This window comes from Ranitomeya variabilis, chromosome 1 (genome assembly GCF_051348905.1).
Source record: "Ranitomeya variabilis isolate aRanVar5 chromosome 1, aRanVar5.hap1, whole genome shotgun sequence".
Classification (NCBI taxonomy): Eukaryota; Metazoa; Chordata; class Amphibia; order Anura; family Dendrobatidae; genus Ranitomeya; species Ranitomeya variabilis.
Genome location: NC_135232.1, coordinates 592757151 through 592776267, shown reverse-complemented (window position 1 = coordinate 592776267; position 19117 = coordinate 592757151). Strand labels below are relative to the sequence as shown.

Below are 19117 nucleotides of genomic sequence, written 5' to 3'. Positions count from 1 at the left end.
GAATAAAAGCGATAAAAACAGTAAGAATCAATATCACAAAATATAATTTTATTTAATATACAAACAAAAAGATTTGTTTTCTGGAAATCACATTTAAATACAATGTAAACTATATATAAGGCTTCTGCCAAGTTATAGACCACATTGAGAATAATACAAAGTGCTAATAATATATATAGAGAGTCACATGACCTTATGGGATAAAATAGTCAGTCCTTGTCACATGACTGAATTTATTGCGGACAATTTTCATTTTTGCGTTTTTGTCTTTTTCCTCTTTTTTATTTTTATAATAATAATAATAATAATGTTTATTTTTATATAGCGCTAACATATTTGGCAGCGCTTTACAGTTTGCACACAGTTTCCCTCCCCATCATCTTATAGGGATTGTTTATTTGTTGTGATGAGTTGTAGTTTTGGATGACACCATTTATTTTACCTTATAATGTGCTGAAAAATGGGGAAATAAATTCCAGTTGGGTGAAATGATGGAAAAAAACAAACAAAACGCATTTCTGTCATTATTTTGGGTGTTTTGTTTTATGCTGTCCAGCGTGCTGGAAAGGTGACCCTGAAATATAATTCTATGGGTCAGTACGAATACGGCGATACCAAACTTGTATTATTTATTTCATATTTAAAAATTCTGTGACTGTTTCATGGAAGTGCCAAAATGGCGGTCTTCTTGATGCCAACTGAATTGCCATGGCAACTCCTGATCGCATAGCGGTAAAGAAGTGAGTGAGGTGAACCTGGATTGGACAAGCACTGGGATAACGTCACTAAAATGCTGTTGTCAGAGATCAATAGCAGCGTTTAAGTGGTTTAATGGTTGCCATTGTTGTTTGAAGCAGATGCCAGCTGTGTAACAGGGCTGCCACCTGCCCTGGGTGCTTCAAACACTCGCACCCTCTCTATGCCCTATTATTACATCATTGACTAGGAAAGGGTTAACCCACTAGTGATTCGTCCCTTTTTTCGCCTTCAGGACACGGCCATTTTTTATTTTCGCTTCCTCTCTACTGTCCATGTCGCTGGGGAGAAAACAAAGATTCTTTTTCTTTCTTTTTTTCTTTTTTTTTTTATATATTTTTCAATACACTTAGGAAATTGTAATGTAAAGAGGAAGAGGGTGTCCTAAATTCACTTAAGACAGGCTCCGGAGGACCCGACTTGTCAGTGCGGCACACACACAGCCCATTGATTTCTATGACAATGCTGTAATACCTCATTTATCCCCTGGAGGCACTTTAGGGAAAGTAATCACTTGCGCCCAGGATCTATTGATCAAAGGGTCACACATAGATTTCTATATAAATATGCCCCATGATGGCTGCTATATGTAGTCACTGCGATAGACATGTTGGGTGTGTTTTTTAATCTCATCGATCACTTGGTTGAGCCCTGTACTCGGTGAGAAGTCATGAAGGGAATAAATAGGACAGGTTGCCGCCATGACGGGTGACTTCATTGGAGAACATTAAACGGGAGCTCTGATTGAAATAGGAGTCTGCAATCATCAATAACCACTCTCCTCAGAAATCACCTCACCGGCAGCAGCCATCTTGTCTACTCTCTACCCGCATTAATACCACAGCAATCATCTACTTGGTTGACATAATGAATGCTGTGGAAATCACTCTTATTTTCAAAGAAGACTGATCATGCCGGGGAAACGGTGACCGTCCTTCAGTCACAGCAGGCAACAATAAGATGGCTGAAAGCTTCCTCAGCTGGACTAGGACAGTATACGTACATTTATCCCAGAAACTGAGGGCACCGAGGATGCAATGGCCCCCAGACCTCAGATTTATTGGGGTGGAGGTGGATAGACAAAGATTTTGATCCCACTGTGATTTTTTGTTGTCATTACTGTGGGCACCCATGGCTGACAGGCCTGTCCTGTACGTTATATGGCGGCAGCCATTGTGGAAGACAACGAAGTATTGCTTAGTAACATCACTACAGGCTCTATGAAAGTGGCAAACGCAGTACCCCCATAACAATAACACAAACAGTGCCCCCATAAAAATAACACCCACAGTGCCCCATAACAATAACCCACAGTATTCCCGAAACAGAAACATCCACAGTGCCCACATAACAACAACACCCACAGTGCCCCATAACAATAACATCCACAGTGCCCACATAATAACACCCACTTTGCCCCATAACAATAACATCCACAGTGCCCACATACCAATAACACCTACAGTGCCCCATAACAATAACATCCACAGTGCCCCTGAAACAGAAACGTCCACAGTGCCCACATAACAATAACTACAGTGCCTCCCCTGCCCCATAACAATAACACCCACAGTGCCCACATAGCAATAACACCTAAAGTGCCCCAGAAACAGAAACATCCACAGTTGCCCCATAACAAATACATCCACAGTGCCCCTGACACAGAAGCATTCACAGTGCCCCATAACAAGAACACCCACAGTGCCCCATTACAATAACATCCACAGTTGCCCCATAACAAATACATCCACAGTGCCCCATAACAATAACATCCACATTTTCCCCAAAACAGAAACATCCACAGTGCCCCCGAAAAAAAGAAACGTCCACAGTGCCTCATAGCAATAACACCCACAGTGCCCCATAACAATAACATCCACATTTTCCTCAAAATAGAAACATCCACAATGCCCCCGAAACAGAAACATCCACAGTGCCCCCATAACAATAACATCCACAGTGCCCCCATAACAATAACATCCACAGTGCCCCCGAAACAGAAACATCCTGTGTCCCCATAACAATAACACCCACAGTGCTCCTATAAAGGTAGTATTCACAACCACAGGGCGCTGGTCATCTTCCCTTCTTATCCCTCTATAAACCACCTCCTATTTACACGAGATCCCAGAAAAAGAGGTAGAAGTTTATGTACCACGGCGGACATGGACATGGCAGACATTTCTAGTCTTTCTTAGATGCTGGTGCTTTCTTTGGCCGCAAAATTACAATCATTTTGTTGTGCTGATGTGATAGTCCTGGTAACGGGGGAATCACATGACGCTGCACATCCGGGACTGTAGTTTGGATCTTCTTGGCTTCTCAAGAGGTTCTGGTCTGGGAACATGAAGACAATTCAAGGACTCGCAATCCCTCCTGAAATAGATATGTACACGGTGACTCCACCAGCAGAACAGTGAGTGCAGCTCTGGAGTATAATACAGGATAAGTAATGTAATATATGTACACAGTGACTGCACCAGCAGAATAGTGAGTGCAGCTCTGGGGTATAATACAGGATGTAACTCAGGATCAGTAATGTATGTACACAGTGACTGCACCAGCAGAATAGTGAGTGCAGCTCTGGAGTATAATACAGGATGTAACTCAGGATCAGTACAGGGTCAGTAATGTAATGTATGTACACAGTGACTGCACCAGCAGAATAGTGAGTGCAGCTCTGGAGTATAATACAGGATGTAACTCAGGATCAGTATAGGATCAGTAATGTAATGTATGTACACGGTGACTCCACCAGCAGAACAGTGAGTGCAGCTCTGGAGTATAATACAGGATGTAACTCAGGATCAGTACAGGATAAGTAATGTAATGTATGTACACAGTGACTGCACCAGCAGAATAGTGAGTGCAGCTCTGGAGTATAATACAGGATGTAACTCAGGATCAGTACAGGATAAGTAATGTAATGTATGTACACAGTGACTGCACCAGCAGAATAGTGAGTGCAGCTCTGGGGTATAATACAGGATGTAACTCAGGATCAGTAATGTAATGTATGTACACAGTGACTGTAGGGAGACAACTATAGTAAGTAAAGCCAGCTCACCGAGTAACCACTGCAGGTGCAAGGAACTCCATGCTGATCAACGTAGTCACAGGAGAAAGGAAAAAAAAAGAACTTGTTCCAGCTCCATATCTGTAAAATTCAGGCTTGAAACTTTATTTTGCCAATTTAAAAGCAGTGGAAATGTGCTCTCCAGAAGCACAGCGGGACAAGAGCGACGCGTTTCGATCACTAAAGATCTTTATCAAAGCTAAAGATAAAGATCTTTAGTGATCGAAACGCGTCGCTCTTGTCCCGCTGTGCTTCTGGAGAGCACATTTCCACTGCTTTTAAATTGGCAAAATAAAGTTTCAAGCCTGAATTTCACAGTGACTGTACCAGCAGAATAGTGAGTGCAGCTCTGGAATATAATACAGGAGGTAACTCAGGATCAGTACAGGGTCAGTAATGTAATGCATGTACACAGTGACTGCACCAGCAGAAAAGTGAGTGCAGCTCTAGAGTATAATACAGGATGTAACTCAGGATCAGTACAGGATGTAATGTATGTACACGGTGACTGCACCAGCAGAATAGTGATTACAGCTCTGGAGTATAAGGCTATGTTTCCACTGTCCGGATTCATTCAGGATTTGCTGCAGATTGGACGCTGCGTACAGCAGATGTTACAGCATAGTGGAGGGAATTTTATGAAATCCTATCTCCACTATGCGTGCAGGGCCGCATCCGGCAGTCCTGCGTAACCGGACATGCGGAGCGTCTTTCCAGACCGCATCATGTCTATTTATCTTGCGGAGACGCTCCGTTTCCGCAACATAACTAACCCAGTCTATGAATACAATGTGGTGATTCCGGATGTGTTCAATTAACACATCCAGAATCACCGTGCATAAAACAGGGAGCGGCGCTTTGGGCGGAGCGGGGTATCCACTGCATCCAAAGCGCTGGGTTTCCTGAATGTGGAAACACACCATTATACAGGATGTAACTCAGGATCAGTAATGTGTGTACACAGTGACTGCACCAGTAGAATAGTGAGTGCAGCTCTGGAGTATAATACAGGATGTAACTCAGGATCAGTAATGTAATGTATGTACACAGTGACTGCACCAGCAGAATAGTAAGTGCAGCTCTGTTCAGCTGCTGCTCACGCAGGTAATTGTGGGTGTGGTCGCCACTGATCCTGCTGTGTGCTCCTGAGCTCCAGAGAACCACCACCTCTCCACCTGGGGACCTGCTCTCTCTCTCCTACCCTGGGAAGGAGTGGATTTCCTGGGATGAGAATGGAGCCAAGTCCTAGGCAGTGACCCAGAGAAGCCGCAAGGCTTCCAATATGGGGAAGCCTGCTAGCGTGCAAGTTGGTGGTCCTCCTGGAGGAAAGCTGAGTGCTCACGGAGGTGAAGCCGACCTCACTGAAGAAGGTTGGGGGCTGCAGAGATCCCGGGAGTCTGTGTCCACCTATGGCTTCTGGGTCATGAGCCACCTCCGTGAGTATGAAGAAGCGAGCAAGACCATCAGAAGGCTCCGGGAAGTGCAGAGCTGCACAAGCGCCAAAGCTGCAGGTTCCTCCAAAACGAGCAAGACGCAACTCAAGTAAGAGGTAAGGAGACTGAAAAATGAACTTAATGAGCTTGAAGTGAGGAAAGCATTCATCAGAGAGAAGAGTGGTCCCTTTAAGGAAAAACTAATGAATGAGGACAGATTTAGAGAAATGGCTGATAACAGAAAGCACAGGCATATGGGGCTGCAGCCTGAGAGCCAGGTGGATGATGATGATGAGGATGATGACCAGCAAAAAGCCCCATCTGGCAGCCTGCAAAGTCACCTGCAGGCCACGTGCAGCAAGCTCCTTGCAGGACAGGCAACATTAACATGTGGGTGCAGTTCTGCTGGCTCTGGGGAGCACAGTGATAACAAAGGCCAGGGAGGGACACTAATGGCAGAGATTATGCTCCTGGGGTCCCCAGTGTGCCTTCAGAACTTCCATCTTGGTGATGATTTACTGGAGGAGACACCTGGGGGCCAAAAGAATAAGGCAAAGAAGACCACCAAGCCAAAGCTGAAGGAAGCAGTAAGCTATGTGTATGCCCCCCTCCCTGTACCCCCTGAGTCGGCTGCAGGGTCAGTTCGCTGTATAAGCCCCGTTGCCCATCCCATCCCGGGTTCTGCTGTGGATCTGATGTAAAGGTGCAGGGAGATTACAGAGCATGTTAGTGAGGCGCAGAACTCTGTCTCTACTTGTAGTAGCAGAGACGTAGCAGGAGGTACATCAGTCGAGAGGCTGGACAGTGAGGGCAGCCCGGCAGCAGGCGATCGGTGAGGCCACTATACTGTGGTGCGCTCCTCAGTGGGAGGGGGGCGGCCCGGTGTCGAGCAACGGGGGCAGTTTGAGGGGGTTGCTGTTGTGAAATTGGATTTTGGGCTCCCCCGGTGGCCACTGGTGGAATTGAACTGGTGTGCATCATCCCCTCTGTTCACCTGTTTCCATCAGGATGTGGGAGTCACTATTTAACCTTGCTCCTCTGTCACTTCCATGCCGGTCAACATTGTAATCAGAAGCCTTTCTGTGCATGTTCCTGCTGCTAGACAACTCCCAGCTAAGTTGGACTTTAGTCCTCGTTTGTTTTTGCATTTTGTTCCAGTTCACAGCTGTAGTTTTGTTTCTGTGTCTGGAAAGCTCTTGTGATCTGAAATTGCCACTCTGATGTTATGAGTTAATACTAGAGTCTTAAAGTAATTTCAGGATGGTATTTTGATAGGGTTTTCAGCTGACCATGAAAGTGCCCTTTCTGTCTTCCTGCTATCTAGTAAGCGGACCTCAATTTTGCTAAACCTATTTTCATACTACGTTTGTCATTTCATCTAAAATCACCGCCAATATATGTGGGGGCCTCTGTCTGCCTATCGGGGAAATTTCTCTAGAGGTGAGCCAGGACTATATTTTCCTCTGCCAGGATTAGTTAGTCCTCCGGCCGGCGCTGGGCGTCTAGGGATAAAAACGTAGGCAACGCTACCCGGCTACTGTTAGTTGTGCGGCAGGTTTAGTTCATGGTCAGTTTAGTTTCCATCCTTCCTAGAGCTAGTACTTATGTTTGCTGGGCTATGTTCTCTTGCCATTGAGAACCATAACAGTTTGACCGGCCAAAAAGGGTTAAATTAATTGACAGAGAAAGGAGAGAAAAGAGAAGTCTGCTGAAGATTTTTTTTTTTTCCCTTCCCTTCAGTTCTGAGTGTGCTTGTAATTGAATCTCTTGCAAGTCTGCCTATATTGCAGCCTTTCTCTCTCTCTCTCTCCTTCTAATCCTGGAATGGCTCTGTGTTCACCTGTTTAAAATGGATATTCAGAGTTTAGCTGCAGGTTTGAATAATCTCACCACGAAAGTTCAAAATTTACAAGATTTTGTTGTTCATGTTCCTATATCTGAACCTAGAATTCCTTTGCCTGAATTTTTCTCGGGGAATAGATCTTGCTTTCAAAATTTCAAAAATAATTGCAAGTTGTTTTTGTCCCTGAAATCTCGCTCTGCTGGAGATCCTGCTCAGCAGGTCAGGATTGTGATTTCCTTGCTCCGGGGCGACCCTCAGGATTGGGCTTTTGCATTGGCTCCAGGGGATCCTGCGTTGCTCAATGTGGATGCGTTTTTTCTGGCCTTGGGGTTGCTTTATGAGGAACCTCAGTTAGAGCTTCAGGCGGAAAAGGCCTTGATGTCCCTATCTCAGGGGCAAGACGAAGCTGAAATATACTGCCAGAAATTCCGTAAATGGGCTGTGCTTACTCAGTGGAATGAGTGCGCCCTGGCGGCGAATTTCAGAGAGGGTCTCTCTGATGCCATTAAGGATGTTATGGTGGGGTTCCCTGTGCCTGCGGGTCTGAATGAGTCCATGACAATGGCTATCCAGATCGATAGGCGTCTGCGGGAGCGCAAACCTGTGCACCATTTGGCGGTGTCTACTGAGAAGACGCCAAAGAATATGCAATGTGATAGAATTCTGTCCAGAAGTGAACGGCAGAATTTAAGACGAAAAAATGGGTTGTGCTTCTATTGCGGTGATTCAACTCATGTTATATCAGCATGCTCTAAGCGTACTAAGAAGCTTGATAAGTCTGTTTCAATTGGCACTTTACAGTCTAAGTTTATTCTATCTGTGACCCTGATTTGTTCTTTATCATCTATTACCGCGGATGCCTATGTCGACTCTGGCGCCGCTTTGAGTCTTATGGATTGGTCCTTTGCCAAACGCTGTGGGTATGATTTGGAGCCTCTTGAAACTCCTGAAGGGGATTGACTCCACCCCATTGGCTAGTAATAAACCACAATACTGGACACAAGTAACTATGCGGATTAATCCGGATCATCAGGAGATTATTCGCTTTCTTGTGCTGTATAACCTACATGATGTGTTGGTGCTTGGATTGCCATGGCTGCAATCTCATAACCCAGTCCTTGACTGGAAAGCTATGTCTGTGTTAAGCTGGGGATGTAAGGGGACGCATGGGGACGTACCTGTGGTTTCCATTTCATCATCTATTCCCTCTGAGATTCCTGAATTCTTGACTGAATATCGTGACGTTTTTGAAGAACCTAAGCTTGGTTCATTACCTCCGCACCGGGAGTGCGATTGTGCCATAGATTTGATTCCGGGTAGTAAATACCCTAAGGGTCGTTTATTTAATCTGTCTGTGCCTGAACATGCTGCTATGCGAGAATATATAAAGGAGTCCTTGGAAAAGGGACATATTCGTCCTTCGTCATCTACCTTAGGAGCCGGTTTTTTCTTTGTGGCTAAGAAAGATGGCTCTTTGAGACCGTGTATTGATTATCGGCTTTTGAATAAAATCACGGTTAAATATCAATATCCGTTGCCACTGCTGACTGATTTGTTTGCTCGCATAAAGGGGGCCAAGTGGTTCTCTAAGATAGATCTCCGTGGGGCGTATAATTTGGTGCGAATTAAGCAGGGGGATGAGTGGAAGACCGCATTTAATACGCCCGAGGGCCACTTTGAGTATTTGGTGATGCCTTTTGGTCTTTCAAATGCCCCTTCAGTCTTTCAGTCCTTTATGCATGACATTTTCCGTGATTATTTGGATAAATTTATGATTGTGTATCTGGATGATATTTTGATTTTTTCAGATGACTGGGACTCTCATGTCCAGCAGGTCAGGAGGGTTTTTCAGGTTTTGCGGTCTAATTCCTTGTGTGTGAAGGGTTCTAAGTGCGTTTTTGGGGTTCAAAAGATTTCCTTTTTGGGATATATTTTTTCCCCCTCTTCCATCGAGATGGATCCTGTCAAGGTTCAGGCTATTTGTGATTGGACGCAACCCTCTTCTCTTAAGAGTCTTCAGAAATTTTTGGGCTTTGCTAACTTTTATCGTCGATTTATTGCTGGTTTTTCTGATGTTGTTAAACCATTGACTGATTTGACTAAGAAGGGTGCTGATGTTGCTGATTGGTCCCCTGCTGCTGTGGAGGCCTTTCGGGAGCTTAAGCGCCGCTTTTCTTCCGCCCCTGTGTTACGTCAGCCTGATGTTGCTCTTCCTTTTCAGGTTGAGGTCGACGCTTCTGAAATCGGAGCTGGGGCAGTTTTGTCGCAGAGAAGTTCCGATTGTTCCGTGATGAGACCTTGTGCCTTTTTCTCGCGTAAATTTTCGCCCGCCGAGCGGAATTATGATGTTGGGAATCGGGAGCTTTTGGCCATGAAGTGGGCTTTTGAGGAGTGGCGTCATTGGCTTGAGGGGGCTAGACATCAGGTGGTGGTATTGACTGACCACAAAAATCTAATTTATCTTGAGTCCGCCAGACGCCTGAATCCTAGACAGGCGCGCTGGTCGTTGTTTTTCTCTCGGTTTAATTTTGTGGTGTCCTACCTGCCGGGTTCTAAGAATGTTAAGGCGGATGCCCTTTCTAGGAGTTTTGAGCCTGACTCCCCTGGTAACTCTGAACCTACAGGTATCCTTAAGGATGGAGTGATATTGTCTGCCGTTTCTCCAGACCTGCGGCGGGCCTTGCAGGAGTTTCAGGCGGATAGACCTGATCGTTGCCCACCTGGTAGACTGTTTGTTCCTGATGATTGGACCAGTAAAGTCATTTCTGAGGTTCATTCTTCTGCGTTGACAGGTCATCCTGGAATCTTTGGTACCAGGGATTTGGTGGCAAGGTCCTTCTGGTGGCCTTCCCTGTCTCGAGATGTGCGAGGCTTTGTGCAGTCTTGTGACGTTTGTGCTCGGGCCAAGCCTTGTTGTTCTCGGGCTAGTGGATTGTTGTTGCCCTTGCCTATCCCGAAGAGGCCCTGGACGCACATCTCGATGGATTTTATTTCGGATCTTCCTGTTTCTCAGAAGATGTCTGTCATCTGGGTGGTGTGTGACCGTTTCTCTAAGATGGTCCATTTGGTTCCCCTGCCTAAGTTGCCTTCTTCTTCCGAGTTGGTTCCTCTGTTTTTTCAAAATGTGGTCCGTTTGCATGGTATTCCGGAGAATATCGTTTCTGACAGAGGAACCCAATTCGTGTCTAGATTTTGGCGAGCATTCTGTGCTAGGATGGGCATAGATTTGTCTTTCTCGTCTGCTTTCCATCCTCAGACAAATGGCCAGACCGAGCGGACGAATCAGACCTTGGAGACATATTTGAGGTGTTTTGTGTCTGCAGATCAGGATGATTGGGTTGCTTTTTTGCCTTTAGCGGAGTTTGCCCTCAATAATCGGGCCAGCTCTGCCACCTTGGTGTCTCCTTTTTTCTGTAATTCGGGGTTTCATCCTCGATTTTCTTCTGGTCAGGTGGAATCTTCGGATTGTCCTGGAGTGGATGCTGTGGTGGAGAGGTTGCATCAGATTTGGGGGCAGGTAGTGGACAATTTGAAGTTGTCCCAGGAGAAGACTCAGCTTTTTGCCAACCGCCGGCGTCGGGTTGGTCCTCGGCTTTGTGTTGGGGACTTGGTGTGGTTGTCTTCTCGTTTTGTCCCTATGAGGGTTTCTTCTCCTAAGTTTAAGCCTCGGTTCATCGGCCCGTACAAGATATTGGAGATTCTTAACCCTGTGTCCTTCCGTTTGGACCTCCCTGCATCTTTTTCTATTCATAATGTTTTTCATCGGTCATTGTTGCGCAGGTATGAGGTACCGGTTGTGCCTTCCGTTGAGCCTCCTGCTCCGGTGTTGGTTGAGGGCGAGTTGGAGTACGTTGTGGAAAAAATCTTGGACTCCCGTGTTTCCAGACGGAAACTCCAGTATTTGGTCAAATGGAAGGGATACGGTCAGGAGGATAATTCTTGGGTGACTGCCTCTGATGTTCATGCCTCCGATCTGGTCCGTGCCTTTCATAGGGCTCATCCTGATCGCCCTGGTGGTTCTGGTGAGGGTTCGGTGCCCCCTCCTTGAGGGGGGGTACTGTTGTGAAATTGGATTTTGGGCTCCCCCGGTGGCCACTGGTGGAATTGAACTGGTGTGCATCATCCCCTCTGTTCACCTGTTTCCATCAGGATGTGGGAGTCGCTATTTAACCTTGCTCCTCTGTCACTTCCATGCCGGTCAACATTGTAATCAGAAGCCTTTCTGTGCATGTTCCTGCTGCTAGACAACTCCCAGCTAAGTTGGACTTTAGTCCTCGTTTGTTTTTGCATTTTGTTCCAGTTCACAGCTGTAGTTTCGTTTCTGTGTCTGGAAAGCTCTTGTGATCTGAAATTGCCACTGTGATGTTATGAGTTAATACTAGAGTCTTAAAGTAATTTCAGGATGGTATTTTGATAGGGTTTTCAGCTGACCATGAAAGTGCCCTTTCTGTCTTCCTGCTATCTAGTAAGCGGACCTCAATTTTGCTAAACCTATTTTCATACTACGTTTGTCATTTCATCTAAAATCACCGCCAATATATGTGGGGGCCTCTGTCTGCCTATCGGGGAAATTTCTCTAGAGGTGAGCCAGGACTATATTTTCCTCTGCCAGGATTAGTTAGTCCTCCGGCCGGCGCTGGGTGTCTAGGGATAAAAACGTAGGCAACGCTACCCGGCTACTGTTAGTTGTGCGGCAGGTTTAGTTCATGGTCAGTTTAGTTTCCATCCTTCCTAGAGCTAGTACTTATGTTTGCTGGGCTATGTTCTCTTGCCATTGAGAACCATAACAGGTTGCCGGGGCTGGGAGTTCCGGTCCTCCCAAAGTCTTATTCTGTGTTGGCGCCGCTGGTCAACAAGATATTGATATAAAGGATCAATGGCGCCTCACAGCAGCAAAAGATCAGCGGTGTCTAGTATCGACTGTGAGACAGCGGAAATTACCAACTGATGATGCGGAGGGCACACATAAGACCAGTGGTGAGGTCACCTCCAGTTCTGTGGAGGAGACTGAACCTCTTGTGCCTGATGATGAGGGGTCAAAATGTCACCCCCTGTTGTCACGGGTCCAGCAGGAGTGAATGTGGTGGTGGGTATGTGTCAGGATGGCGTCTTTGGTCTCATGTGCACTGTGTCTTCCTGCTATAAAACTCCACCCCAGCCTTCAGTTTGTGCTAGAGTATTCTGCCTTGCATCCAGCTCCTGACCCTGGTGACTCCCTGGCTATATACCTGCTCCTATGAACCTGTGTGGTGATCCTGCTACTCTGCCCTGAGTTCCTGCTGCATACACCAGTTTCCAGTAATCCTCCTTCATCTGCTGCTCGTGTTTACTTCCATCTGCATTTGCTGGACATGTAAGCTGTTGCTGCTCTGCAAAAACCTGAGACTATTACCCAGGCCTCCCTGGTTGTGCTAAGATATTACCGTATATACTTGAGTATAAGCCGACCCGAGTATAAGCCGACCCCCCTAATTTTGCCACAAAAAACTGGGAAAACTTAATGACTCGAGTATAAGCCTAGGGTGGAAAATGCAGCAGCTACCGGTAAATTTCAAAAATAAAAATAGATACCAATAAAAGTAAAATTAATTGAGATATCAGTAGGTTAAAGGGAACCTGTCACCACGTTTTTGGAAGATGGGATAAAAATAGCGTTAAATAGGGGCAGAGGTGGGCGTTACATTAGTGTGTGTGTTATGCGTTTATTACCCACCTAAGTTGCCGAAATAACTTTGCAAAGTCTCCGTTTTCGCCTGTCAATCAGGCTGGTCAGGTCACATGGGCGTGGTGTCTTCACCCAGATTTGGCGTAGTTTTCCGTTGGTGGCGTAGTGGTGTGCGCATGCCCAAAGTCCGGAATCCTCTTCCAGGGGATTTAAAATAGCGCGGTGTTCGTTATTGCATTGGTGATCGGTGGGCGCGGCCATCTTCCTTTGGCCGCGCGTGCGCAGAAGCGGCGCTCTGCTGGCCGCGGCTTCAGGAAAATGGCCGCGGGATGCCGCGCGTGCGCAGATGGATATCGCGGCGGCCATTTTCCTGAAGCCGCGGCCAGCAGAGCGCCGCTTCTGCGCACGCGCGGCCAAAGGAAGATGGCCGCGCCCACCGATCACCAATGCAATAACGAACACCGCGCTATTTTAAATCCCCTGGAAGAGGATTCCGGACTTTGGGCATGCGCACACCACTACGCCACCAACGGAAAACTACGCCAAATCTGGGGGAAGACAACGCCCATGCGACCTGACCAGCCTGATTGACAGGCGAAAACGGAGACTTTGCAAAGTTATTTCGGCAACTTAGGTGGGTAATAAACGCATAACACACACACTAATGTAACGCCCACCTCTGCCCCTATTTAACGCTATTTTTATCCCATCTTCCAAAAACGTGGTGACAGGTTCCCTTTAAGTGTTTTTGAATATCCATATTGAATCAGGAGCCCCATATAATGCTCCATACAGTTTATGATGGGCTCCATAAGATGCTCCATATTAAAATATGCCCCCTATAATGCTGCACAAATGCTGATTATGACCCCATAAGATGCTCCATACAGACATTTGCCCCGTATAATGCTCCACAAATGTGGATTATGGCCCCATAAGATGCTCCATACAGATATTTGCCCCCATATCATGCTGCACATGGCCCCATATAATGCTGCACATGGCCCCATACAGATGCCCCATACAGACATTTGTCCCCATATCATGCTGCACATGGCCACATAAGATGCTCCATACAGATATTTGCCCCATATAATGCTGCACATGGCCCCATACAGATATTTGCCCCATATAATGCTGCACATGGCCACATACAGATGCCCCATACAGATATTTGCCCCATATCATGCTGCACATGGCCCCATACACTGGCGTAGCTAGAGCTTTTGCCGCCCGGGGCTGATTCTGAGTTTGGCGCCCCCCCTCCCCCCCCATTGCCGTCACTCAACCCCGGGCACCGCCCCCTCAGCACTGTTTACCCATGAAATCCGGTGCCTGCGCTGTGTATCGCTGTTTGGTGCAGGCGCAGAGAGCTCTGGCCGTCTGACGTCACAGCCAGGCTTGCAGACTGCGCCTGTGCGGCCATCCACCTTGGTAATCCCAGCCCCACAGTGTGTTATGCATTATGCAGAGTGCGGGGCTGGGATTCACAAGCAGGGCGGCCGCACAGGCGCAGTGTCCAGCATTGCCCCAGTGTGTCCAGCATTGCCTTAGTGTGTCCAGCAATCTGCCCCAGTGTCCAGCATTGCCCCCAGTGTCCAGCATTGCCCCCAGTGTGTCCAGCAATCTGCCCCAGTGTTCAGCATTGCCCCCAGTGTGTCCAGCAATCTGCCCCAGTGTCCAGCATTGCCCCCAGTGTGTCCAGCAATCTGCCCCAGTGTCCAGCATTGCCCCCAGTGTGTCCAGCATTGCCCCCAGTGTGTCCAGCATCGCCCCCAGTGCGTCCAGCATTGCCCCAGTGTGTCCAGCAATCTGCCCCCAGTGCGTCCAGCAATCTGCCCCCAGTGTGTCCAGCAATCTGCCCCAGTGTCCAGCATTGCCCCCAGTGTGTCCAGCAATCTGCCCCAGTGTCCAGCATATTGCCCCCAGTGTGTCTCCAGCATATTGCCCCCAGTCTGTCTCCAGCATATTGCCCCCAGTCTGTCTCCAGCATATTACCCCCAGTCTGTCTCCAGCATATTGCCCCCAGTCTGTCTGAGTCAGACATAAAGGAAATAAAAAAAAAAAAAAGTAAAATCCTCACCTCTCCCGTTCCCAGCGCAGGTCCGGTGCACTCAGCGTCTCTCCGGCTCTGCAACGCTCAGGACAGAGAGGCTGAGCGCGCAGTGATGACGTCATCGCACCCTCTGCCCTGAGACGTCGCAGAGTCAGAGGGCGCTGAAGACGCTGCAGCTGCCGCAGGAACCAGGAGAGGTGAGTATTAAAGGGGGACCCAATGCCAGCGATGGCACCGGGAGGGAGGGGGGCCTGGTCGTGGCGGCGGTCGGCGCCGCCCGAAGATTTAAAGGGCCCGCGTCTCTCTTTTTTTTTTTCTTCCTCCTCCTCTCTGGGTCGGAGCCGCCCCCGGCATTGTGCCGCCCGGGGCGGCCCGCCCCCCCCGCACCCCCCTTCCTACGCCACTGGCCCCATACAGATGCCCCATACAGATATTTGCCCCCATATCATGCTGCACATGGCCCCATACAGATGCCCCATACAGATATTTGCCCCCATATCATGCTGCACATGGCCCCATACAGATATTTGCCCCCATATCATGCTGCACATGGCCCCATACAGATAATTGCCCCGTATAATGCTGCACATGGCCACATAAGATGCTCCATCCGGACATTTGCCCCATATGCTGTTGCTGCGATTAAAAAAATTACATACTCACCTTTCAGGCCCCCGGCACTTGCTATAGTCACCTGCTCCCCGTTCCATCGCTGACCGCCGCTGTGTCTTCCCATCCTCTGCACCGACGTTCAGGAAGAGGGCGGTGCGCACTAATCGCGTCACCGTGCCCTCTGACCTAAGCGTCACTGCGGAAGACACAGCAGCGCCGACGGTGGAACGAGGACCAGGTGAATATCGCGCACTGCCCCCCGTCATACTCACCTGCTCCCGGCGAGGTCCCTTCATGTCTGTTCCCCGGCGCCACATTTTCTTCCTGTAGTGAGCGGTCACCGTTACCGCTCATTACAGTAATGAATATGCGGCACCACCCCTATGGGAGGTGGAGCCGCATATTCATTACTGTAATGAGCGGTACCATGTGACCGCTCACTACAGGAAGAAACTGCAGCACCGGGATTCGGAAGCAGGGACCTGCAGGGACTGCGCCAGGAGTAGGTGAGTATTATTAGACAGCTCCCGCTCCCCCTCCCCTGCCGACCCCTGGGTATGACTCGAGTATAAGCCAAGAGGGGGACTTTCAGCCCAAAAAAGTGGGCTGAAAATCTCGGCTTATACTCGAGTATATACGGTATTTGAACTGCCTTATAAGCATATCTATCTGTGTTTGGATTAAAACAAGGACTTATTCGTGTCAAGTATCCTCAAGAATAATTGTGCTTCATAGACTTTCTGCCTGATTGCATTTTCCTCTGAAGTTCCCTATAGACTGTTAAGCTGCATTTAATATTTACACCAAGTGTTGTGGACTTGAGTTTCTCTCTGCACCTGTTTGAATCACCGTGTGATAATATAGACTTTACCACTTATAAAACTGTGTCCTGTAGTTGTCTTGTTCCATGCAAAGAGTCTCCTAAGTTATCCCCTATAATTATTACAGTATGAATGAGGAAAATTCTTTGTCTAGTGGTGTGGTTGCTGGTTGAGTGGAGGGTGAGGGGTTATGGATGTGGGTAATAGTGATACTGTTGGTGTTGATCTGGTCACTGGTCCGGTTGGGGATGCAGTGTGGTCCTTCCCAACAGTCGGGCCGGGTATTGTGCGTAGGAATGTGGTCCGTCTTCGGTGGAGGGACAGTGATGCGTATCCTCCAAGGTCTAAGGTTGTGGAGCTCCTGCTGAAGATGGGCTTCAAGGCAACTGACATCTATGTCTTGATACAACCCTATTCCACGCCTGAGTTTGATGTCAGCTTTGTTCGGCCAAAGGGTTTTGAGCTCTTCTGGTCGAATTATGAGTTGGCAAAAAATGAGCCCGGCTGGCGAGACTTTGCCATTCAGGCGGTATCTTGCCAAAACCAAGTCAAGAAAGTGACCGTGATGACTTGTAACAAGTCGCGTTCTTGTTACGACATCATAATGTGGCTTGGCTGATATGGAGAGGTGGTGGAGATGCCAAAGAAAAGTCGTGACCAGTCTTATCTGGTCGGGGGCCTGGACGTTTATGGTAAAACTTAAGGTGGTACAGTTGCCCACATTCCATCATCTGCCTTCCTGGGTAGGGATCATATCCTAGTATTCTACCAGGGGCAACCGAAGCTCTGTCACAGGTGCGGCGACCCCACACACTTCAGTGCAAACTGCACTGTGCAGAAATGTGCATTGTGTGGGGATATCAGCCATTTTGCTGCATCTTGTGTGGAGACAAGGTGCCACCTGTGTGGTGAGTTAGGCCACCCATTTAGCTGTTGTCCTTGCTCCTTCGCTAATACAGTCGTGACCCCGGTGGGAGAAAGCCGTCAGGCTGATTCTGCTGGGGAAGGGACTAGCAGGGGTGAGGGAGCTGAGGGGCCAAAGAGGAAAAGCAATAAAAAGATGCCTGCACAGCTGAGGTGTCTAAACAAATGCAGACAGGAGAGGGAGCTGGGCGAGCCCCGGGCTACTGGGGTGGCCCCTGTCCTGGACGCCAGTCTTGCTGCTGATGCCCCGAAGGATGATGAGTTGAATGAGGAGGTCAGAAGGATCCACAGGGAGGAAAGCATCATTGCCTCTGAATCCTCCCATTATGAAAGTATGGATGAGGATAATAGGCAGTGGCTAGAGGACAAGCGTAATCTTGGCACCAAAAAGAAGAGAAAGTCAAATACAGACAGATTTGTGGCCTTTGATTTTCTCAGCCGGGTTGAAGCTGACATTTTCTTCTTACGAAAAACCGGGCTGCCAACCATGGCAGACATGTTTAAAGCTAAGAGGGAGTGGAGACTCTGCCCTCCTATTGGTCTCTCGCGGTCAAGCCATATAGGGGAGTAGCGGTCCTTTTTACCGCATCGGTGGAATGTAGACAGGTTATTGAGTTAGAAATGGACAGGTGAATGATCTTACACCATGTTCCAAATTATTATACAAATTATAATTTTCTCGGATTTTCCTAAATGGTCGGTGCAAATGACAGTCAGTCTAATAAAAGTCATCACCCGTTAGAGTATACATTGAATTTTATTGAAGAAACCTCCCAATGATAACAGTACAATCTCCAAAATGAATAAAACCTCAAAATGCACTGTTCCAAATTATTAGGCACAGTAGAATTTCTATATATTTTATATGTTGTAAAGAACTGAAAATGCTAGTTTGTTGAATTTGCAGCATTAAGAGGTCTCATTCACTGAACAAAAAAGCTATTTAACTCCAAAACATCCTAACAGGCCAAGTTACATGTTAACATAGGAACCCTTTTTTGATATCACCTTCACAATGACTCAGAGGTATTCTTTGCAGTATGAGATGGTGCATTGTCATGCATGAAGATGATTTTGCTCCTGAAGGCACATTTCTGCTTTTTATACCATGGAAGAAAGTTGTCAGTCAGAAACTCTATATACTTTGCAGAGGTCAATTTCACACCTTCAGGAACCTTAAAGGGCCCTACCAGCTGTTTCCCCATGATTCCGCCAAAACATGACTCCTCCACCTCCTTGCTGTCGTCGCAGCCTTGTTGGGACATGGTGGCCATCCACCAACCATCCACGACTCTAACCACCTGGACCATCCAGGGTGGCTAGACACTCATCAGTAAACAAGACTGTTTGAAAATGAGTCTTCATGTATGTCTGGGCCCACTGCAACCGTTTCTGCTTGTGAACACTGTTTAGGGGTGGCCGAATAGTAGGTTTATGCACCAAAGCAAGCCTTTAAAGGATCCTACACCTAGAGGTTCCAGGGACTCCAGAGGCACCAGCAGCTTCAAATATCTGTTTACTGGTTTGTAATGGCTTTTTAGCAGCTGCTCTCTTAATCCGATGAACTTGCCTGGCAGAAACCTTCCTCATTATGCCTTTATTAGCACGAACACGTCTGTTCTCAGATTCAGCCACAAATCTCTTAACAGTACAATGATCACGCTTAATTTTTTCGGGAAATATCTAATGTTTTCATTCCTTGATGACACTTAAATCCAATTTGCATAACAAGAGCTCTGGCTCATTAACAAGCTGACTTATGATAGCTTCGCCCTTAATAGTATAGCTAGTGAGATTCGCCACATTTGGCACACCCCAGGCCATGAGGGGTTCACCTATCATAGAGGTAACTGTAGGTCCAGAACAGATAGGAAGCTGTCTCTTCAGCAGTGTCTGTTGTTGAGGTGGAGTTCTTTGACCACTGTTTAATT

The 19117-nt window shown here is 47.5% G+C and overlaps 1 protein-coding gene across 2 annotated transcripts in view; it reads right to left on the bottom strand.

The window, feature by feature from the left end:
- Positions 1-33: 33 nt before the first annotated feature.
- TTC24 (tetratricopeptide repeat domain 24) overlaps positions 34-19117 on the bottom strand; it is a 43190-nt gene continuing 24106 nt past the window's right edge. For both annotated transcript variants that reach the window (XM_077258354.1, XM_077258363.1), the window contains one exon: positions 34-3132. In XM_077258354.1, coding sequence (XP_077114469.1) covers positions 3030-3132 — 103 coding nt within the window. In that variant the 3' untranslated portion in view covers positions 34-3029. The remainder of the gene's footprint in view (positions 3133-19117) is intronic.